Source organism: Triticum dicoccoides, chromosome 1B (genome assembly GCF_002162155.2).
Source record: "Triticum dicoccoides isolate Atlit2015 ecotype Zavitan chromosome 1B, WEW_v2.0, whole genome shotgun sequence".
Classification (NCBI taxonomy): Eukaryota; Viridiplantae; Streptophyta; class Magnoliopsida; order Poales; family Poaceae; genus Triticum; species Triticum dicoccoides.
The window spans coordinates 63,529,856-63,537,990 of NC_041381.1; the positions used below are offsets into that span (position 1 = coordinate 63,529,856).

The following is an 8,135-nucleotide window of genomic DNA, read 5'->3' on the forward strand; positions in this document are numbered from 1 at the left end:
GTAATCAACACTACTAGCAACCCACAGGTACCAATCTGAGGTTTTGACACTAAGATCGGATATAAGAGATGAACTAGGGTTTGAGAGGGGATGGTGCTGGTGAAGATGTTGATGGAGATTGACCCCCTCTCGATTTCCCCCTTCAGGAGGGAAGTTTCCTCGGCAGAACAGCTCCGCTGGAGCCCTAGATTGCTTCTGCCCAGGTTCTGCCTCGAGACGGTGGCCTTCATCCCGAAAGCTCTCTTCTGATTTTTTCCAGGTCAAAACACATCATATAGCAGAAGATGGACACCAGAGGCCTGCCAGGGGGCCCACAAGCCAAGGGGCGCGCCCAGGGGGAAGGCGCGCCCCCCACCCTTGTGGCTACCTGGTGGATCCCCTCTGGTACTTTCTTCGCCCAATATTTTTTATATATTCCAAATAATTCTCCGTAAATTTTCAGGAGTTTTGGAGTTGTGCATAATAGGTCTCTCAGATTTGCTCCTTTTCTAGTCCAGAATTCCAGCTGCTGGCATTCTCCCTCTTCATGTAAACCTTGTAAAATAAGAGAGAAAAGGCATAAGTATTGTACCAAAATAGGTAATAACAGCCCATAATGCAATAAATATCAATATAAAAGCATGATGCAAAATGGACGTACCAGAGATTGAGTTAGTTTTGTCGATGAAAGAGCAAAAGATCTGCTTTGGGAAACGCTCGTGTCACATTTCACCCTACCAGAGCATTTCACAGATACAGAACGGGAGAAAGTCAAGAAGAGTGCTCTTAAGTAGATGGCCACACAATTCTGCTACCACAAGAAAAGAATATGGGCCGACTACGAAGCAGCAGGAAAGCAGACTCCAGCATTCACTAGAGCACTGGAGAAGGCAAGAGATCACTAGGACTCTTTTGTGAAGTTCAAGGAATCGGAAACAGCTAAGGAACGGTCGAGGAAAAATAAGATTAATGTTGCGAAAAAAAGTTTCACCATGTTCTAGGGCCAGGTGGCTACCAGGTCGGCCGGCCTATGTGGGATGAATTTGAGGAACAGATGATTGCTAATGGGGTCACTCCAAAAACATTGGGTTGGCCCGAGAGGTGCAGGACTTGATTTTATGCGCATGGGGAAAAGTTGGACTCAAAAACAAGGGAGATCATGGAGCGGGCAAGTCTTAAAGAATCCCCCGATGCTTTACTTCAAGCAATAGAAGAGGCTCGAATGAGGGCATTCAAGCCCGAGAGAGAGAACGACGAGCATACGCGTGCCCTGAAGAATCTTGAACACCCGGGACGAACACGAGGCAAATGCATTGTCCCGTGGGTTGAGGGGTTTACGGAGTGGAACCCCACTTACAGAAGTCGTGCGAGAAAGAAGAAGCTGGAGGAGGAGTAGAAGAAGCTGGAGGAGGAGCAGAGGAAGCAGGAAGTAGACTGCCTTCAACAGGTAGAATCAAAGCAGACAGAGTTGGAACGCGCTTTCATGCGGCAGCAAGAGCAGATCAACACACTTAGCCAAGAAAGGCAGCAGCGGTAGCAACTAGATCCAGTATTGGATAGCACCGTCCCATCTAGGCCGAAAAGCAGCGTGGGTTCCACGGGGTCCTAGCTAATGATACACTATTGGCTAGATACCCCGTGGATGATATTGAAGCTACGATACCTTGTGAGCTACGCATGAAACTGAAGAACATATCTATGAAGGTGGCGATCGGCTATGCTTTACCAAATCCCCTAGAAGCAACCTTCCATGGCAATCCGATTCCAGCTGGCTATGCTCATGGCGGGGTGGGTGGAGTGATGTCAGGATATGACACACTAGAGCTTAACATTCTTGGAGGTCAACAGGAGCGCACACTGGGAGACGCCATACGTGCTATCATTCTATGGAGAAAGGATTGCATCGTCTTTCCAAGGCCACCGACTCCTCCGCCAAGTCCGGCGCGTCAGCCGACTTCTCCTCCAAGTCCTCCGCGTCAGCCGACTCCACCCCCACCCCAATACGGACCCCATCAGCGCGAGTTCGCCATACCGATCTCGGGCGCGTCAGCCTTCCCCAAAGCGGAAGAGAGCACCAAGCAAGAAAGCCTCTCCTCCTGCCAAAAAGAAGTTGTCTTACGACATGACCATCGAGGAAATCAATGCCAAAGTGGATACCCAAGTGAAGGCCTTTTTGGCGAAGAAACCACCCCCGCCGCCAAAGGAGAAACTACATGAGGAAGTCATACAACACTTTCTGGATATGGCTCAACAGGCTGTGAAGAGAACGGACTCAAACTATGTGCGCTCTATTAAGAAGTCATATCATGCACAAAAAGATAAGGAGTCGAGCTCGAGCCAAGTAGGTAGTAATAAAAGCGGGAAAACTGTTCCCCAGCTGGGAGAGCAGGCAGTGCAATCGATCCATCCGCTCATTGTACAATCACATGTGAGTACCGCCGATCAGCCGATAATAACCGACGCTGATAGAGAGATGGCTAGAGAGGCCGGTATCACTGTTGAACAACTCCTAGGCATCGAGGAACTCCCCAAGATTCAAGAGGAGGAAGTAGCATGAAAATATGTCCCCAGCCAACCTCTGGTCAGGCCTAAGGAGGTCCCGCTTCTATCAACGAAAATGCGCAGATTGCATGACTGGTACCTGAGAGAAATACAGAATGGGCGACAAAGCCTCATGGTGAAAGTCAAGGCAGAGCTTTACTTCCATGAAAAAGATTTGTGGGTTGAGTTTCAAGAAATGCTTCAGTTATTCAATCAAGACGCACTCGACAAATCTCTCGTCAGTTGCTATTGTTTGTAAGTGATTTCTTTCTGTAATTTAAGTCTCTAGCTGTGCTCGTTCATTACCTGTAATTATCCTCACTATATTATTTTATGTGGTATTATGCAGAATGAAGATTTATGAAATAAAAAGAGATAGCGTCTATGGTATTGGGTTCACTGACCCAAATACCGTTAATGAAGGTGTGTGGAAAATCAACACAAAAGACATAGAGAAGCTTGCTACAGTTTCCAAAGCAACTAAATACCCAACAATAAATACTACTTCCTTACAACTGCGGATGAGTGTTACTGTCTTGTACTACAAATTCTATTTTGCTTACTAGATGTTAATAAGTGTAGTTGATGAGTTATGCACATGCCCGCTTATACAAACATGTGCGCACACAGTTTCCACTGGATCTTGCTAATCATTGAAGTTGACGAGGGAAAAGTTCAAGTACGGGACTCACTACCTACAGAACCTAAAGAATACTTAAACGTGAAGATGATGCTCGGCAGGTAATTTCAATCATCATCACACTATGTCGGCGTCTTTAGTTTACTTCCTGATATCAACTAATTAATAACTCATTTATTTATTTTCTTTACCGGGCAGGGTTTGGCAAAAGTTCATCAAAGAGGTTGTCGGTCCATGGAAACCAGCGCTGAAATGGGTGCGATCCAGGGTAATTAAGTAGTACTAGCCACGTCTGCGCATCTCTTTAATTCTATTTTCGTAAATTGCATGAGGCATACGTCGGGGAATAATTTATGTGTGTATTACATCTGCGAGAACATTCGCTTTATGACCGAAAGGAGCAAAGATGGAAGAAATCTTTTTGTACGTAAACACAATTCACAATTCTTTTTATCATGATCTAATATATATACATACAACTAATATATTCATATTCATCTCCTTCTTTAATGAAGATGCAAGAGATGCGGGATAAGCTCCTACCAACGGACGGCATACGAGCACTTCAAGAGGAAATGATGGAATTTTTGCTTGAGCAGGTCATAGGTCCCGAAGGAGAATGTCATTTCACCTAATGCCTGCATGTAATGATCTGCAAATTGTAGGAGAAATTATATATACCAAATTGTATATGTGTGTGTGTGTGTGTGTGTGTGTGTGTGTGTGTGGTTGTACGAGAAATTATATGATATATGATTGGTTCTACGAGATATTCTATTTATATATGCATAACATGTACAGTATGTAGTACCGTAAAATATGTTTGAAATGAAAAAGAATTAAATAGAAACACAAAATTAAAAAGAAAATAAACCCTTCAACCCCTAAAATTTTTAGTCTCGATCGGTGTCACCAACCGGGAATAAAGGACCCCCATCGCCCGGCACGCGCTCATGCCACGTGGTGGGCATTTAGTCCTAGGTCGTGGCCAACCGGAACTAAAGGGTGAGGGCCTTTAGTCCCGACTTGTTAGTCCCGGTTGGTGAACCGGGACTAATGGCCAAAATGGCTAACAAGGTTTAAGGGCAGTGGCGGAGGTACACGAGAAGTTGGGGTGGGAGAGGGGCATAAAATATGAATGCTTAGGGCGAGCAAATAACTCATTTGGTTAGGGAGCGAAATGGCACTTTGGATGTTAGATTTGACTTCAAGTTTGACCAAGTCTATAGAAAACAATATGAACATTTTACAAATATATACGATGTGATACTATATTCAATGATGAATCTAATGGTTTTGATTTGGTATTGTAGGTGTTAATATCTTTATCTATAAACTTTGGTCAAAGTTTATAAATTTTGACTTCAGACAAAGCTAATATGCGAAGTAAATAAAGTGAAGGGGGTATATATTGAGATTTGTCGACTAAAAATAAACTAGTTTGACAATTGTTAGATTCCATGTTTTTTTTGGTATATTTGTGCTAAATTATTTAACTTGAAACGGTCACTTCTACTCTTTTCCAAATAAAAGCCATCCATCCTAGGGAAAGCTTGTAGAACTACCGACCTACTTTAGGAAATCTAAGCATTAGTCAAAATTAGCACAGACCTTCGCTACCTAACAAGATACTTCACGAAATCAATCGCGTCAGCGATGACTGGTCTTGCCAGGAATTAATCAACCACATATGCACGCATGCCACGAGACGAAGGGTTCGGCGTTACTGATAGAAATCCCACTGTACGCTGTACAGCAACCAAGTGTCCCACTGTACAGCAAACAAGTGTTCCATCTTGAATTGATCACGTGTGCTTGCGCCTTGAATGGTTTGAAACGCTTGCTCAGTCAGATTGGTTTCAGAATGACGAATTGATCGAACACGGTTTAACCTTTTTCTTTTCTTTTACTACACGTACATGCCATGATAACATATGTACAGTAGGGTTTTTTTTCGAGTTGATACCATATGTACTTGTACTTTAAAGAATGGTCTGAACTCTACTTTTTGGATCCAGGCTGTTCGATTTCTGTAGCTTTGCTAGCAGCTCCCGTAGGAATAAATGAAATAACCAAAGTAGTCGACCTATAGCTGATTTTCACGGTACTGGTAATCCTGCCGGTGCAAAGCACAACTCAAACATAAATTGCATAAATGATAACGCAAATTTAAAAGAAGCAGAACACAATCATATGGGTGACCAAACATATGAAGACCTTCAGACTGGCTGAATCTGATAGTAAACTTGCACTGCAGAATTTTCAGATTACTTGTTAAAATAAACCAACAGACTGATATGATTACAAGCATCGTTGGCACAGAGGTGAAATACACTATGATCTCATCCATAAGTTCTTGTTGTATTTTGAACCAGTCTTTGACCATAAATTTAACTAGCAACAAATTATACACCATAAAATTTATACCATTTGAGTCATATTTATAAAAAATTCTGAAAAGTGTTATTTCTAATACTTCCTCCATTCCCTTATACAAAGCCACTATGAAAAGTAGTACATAACATTTATGCTTTACTAGTTAAATTTATGATCAAAGTTCGATACAAAATAGCAGGGACTAATAAATCGTGACAAAAGGAGAAAGGATTTTTTTTTCTTCTGTGGTGACGAAAATGGTCCATGTATGTACTATCTCCGTCCTGGTTTATTGGCCCCCCTTACATTTTGTGCCAAAATTTGATCTTAAATTTAACTACTAAAATAATTTATGCAAATCCAACAAAATAATTTTTGATGACATGCATTATTATTTTTTTAGTTAATTCTATGGTCAAAAATTAAGAACCAATAAACCAAAACTGGAGGTAGTAGCAGACTAGCAGCCGACTGGTTGGCAATTTATGACCGTTACCATAACGGGGGCTGCTGGTAGAGCGTTCATCTGGACCCTTGAATAGTCGAGTTGACCAGCAGACTCGTGTCGCGGGCGCTCGACCTCGCATCCCTACCAACCCATGCACTTTCCTAGCAGCGTACGATAAACGCACGCGACCGGGACTCATCCAACGCCCATCCCGCCACGCCGTTTCCCGCATCCAACTGGTATATATATACCTTCGCCTATGTACTTCATGCTCCAAACCAAACCAACACAGCTAATTACTACAACCTCTCCGCTGCTTCTTCTTGCTCTCCGGCAGCAAAGCTAGCTACCTCCACTTCATTGATCAAGCCACACAGTCTTGCTCCTAAAAAATGGGCAGCTTGGACACCAACCCAACGACCTTCTCCGCCTTCCCCAACGACAAGGCGGCAGCGTTCGAGCCGCTAAACCCGGAAGATGTCCGTGCATACCTCCACAAGGCCGTCGACTTCATCTCCGACTACTACACCAATGTCGAGTCCATGCCCGTTCTTCCTAACGTGAAGCCGGGATACCTGCAGGACGAGCTCAGCGCGTCCCCGCCGACCTACTCGGCGCCGTTCGATGTCACCATGAAGGAGCTTAGGACCTCCGTTGTCCCCGGCATGACGCATTGGGCCAGCCCTAACTTCTTCGCCTTCTTCCCCTCCACCAACAGCGCCGCTGCTATCGCTGGCGACCTCATCGCCTCCGCCATGAACACCGTCGGGTTCACGTGGCAGGCCTCTCCGGCGGCCACCGAGATGGAGGTTCTCGCGCTCGACTGGCTTGCACAGCTCCTTCGCCTCCCCACCACCTTCATGAACCGCACCAGCACCGGTCGGGGCACCGGTGGTGGGGTCATCCTTGGCACCACGAGCGAAGCAATGCTCGTCACGCTAGTCGCCGCACGTGATGACGCGCTGCGTCGGAGCGGCTCCGTTGGCGTGGCCGACCTGCCACGCTTGACTGTGTATGCTGCCGACCAGACCCACTCCACGTTCTTCAAGGCATGTCGGCTTGCAGGCTTTGATCCCGCCAACATTCGCTCCATCCCTACCGGGCTAGAAACCGACTACGGGCTTGACCCGGCCAACCTTCTCGAGATCATACAAGCTGACGCCGACGCCGGCCTCGTGCCAACATATGTCTGTGCCACAGTGGGCACAACGTCTTCCAACGCCGTCGACCCGGTGGGCGCCGTCGCCGACGTTGCCGCCATGTTTAATGCCTGGGTCCATGTCGACGCTGCCTACGCTGGCAGTGCGTGCATCTGCCCGGAGTTCCGCCACCATCTCGATGGCGTCGAGCGCGTGGACTCCATAAGCATGAGCCCACACAAATGGCTTCTCACATGCCTCGATTGCACCTGTCTCTACGTCCGTGATGCTCACCGCCTCAGCGACTCGCTGGAGACCAACCCAGAGTACCTCAAGAACGATGCTACAGAGTCAGGCGAGGTCACCGATCTTAAGGACATGCAAGTCGGCGTCGGTCGGCGCTTCCGTGGGCTCAAGCTCTGGATGGTCATGCGCACCTATGGTACCGCAAAGCTCCAAGAGCATATCCGTAGCGACGTCGCCATGGCCAAGATGTTTGAAGATTTTGTTCGTGCCGACGATAGGTTCGAGGTGGTCGTACCAAGGAACTTTGCTCTTGTGTGCTTCAGGATCAAGGCGACTGGAGCCATGACGGAGGAGGATGCCGATGAGGCTAACCATGTGCTAATGGAGAATCTGAACAAGACCGGTAAGGCTTATCTTGCACACACGGTGGTTGGTGATAGGTTCGTGCTTCGGTTCGCCGTGGGGTCGTCCCTGCAGGAGGAGAGGCATGTGAGGAGTGCCTGGGACCTCATCAAGAAGACTACTAGCAGTATCATGGATTAAGTGAATCATTCCAGAAGCCACACAAACCCCTATATTTGGGGTATAATTATTCTTTTGTGTTTATCTTTTTTTTTTGCTATGATTTGGATTATTATTACTTTGCACATTTGGTTCTTATTCCTTTTTGTGATCTATATCGGCCGAGGATATATGTATAGGAGGCCGGTACCAAAGAAATTGATTAGATCGTAGAATTTCTTATATTGCAAGAACATGAGATGTT

General features: G+C 45.9%; 1 protein-coding gene across 1 annotated transcript; it reads left to right on the forward strand.

The window, feature by feature from the left end:
- Nucleotides 1–6,289: 6,289 nt before the first annotated feature.
- On the forward strand, nt 6,290–7,920 carry LOC119301313 (tryptophan decarboxylase 1-like). Its single transcript, XM_037578266.1, has one exon. It carries the CDS (start codon nt 6,377–6,379, stop codon nt 7,910–7,912), a length of 1,536 nt encoding a protein of 511 aa, XP_037434163.1. The 5' UTR covers nt 6,290–6,376; the 3' UTR covers nt 7,913–7,920.
- The last annotated feature ends 215 nt before the right edge of the window (nt 7,921–8,135 follow it).

Excerpts from the sequence above, each read along its gene's own strand:
- LOC119301313 (XM_037578266.1), top strand. The coding sequence starts at position 6,377 with ATGGGCAGCTTGGACACCAACCCAACGACCTTCTCCGCCTTCCCCAAC.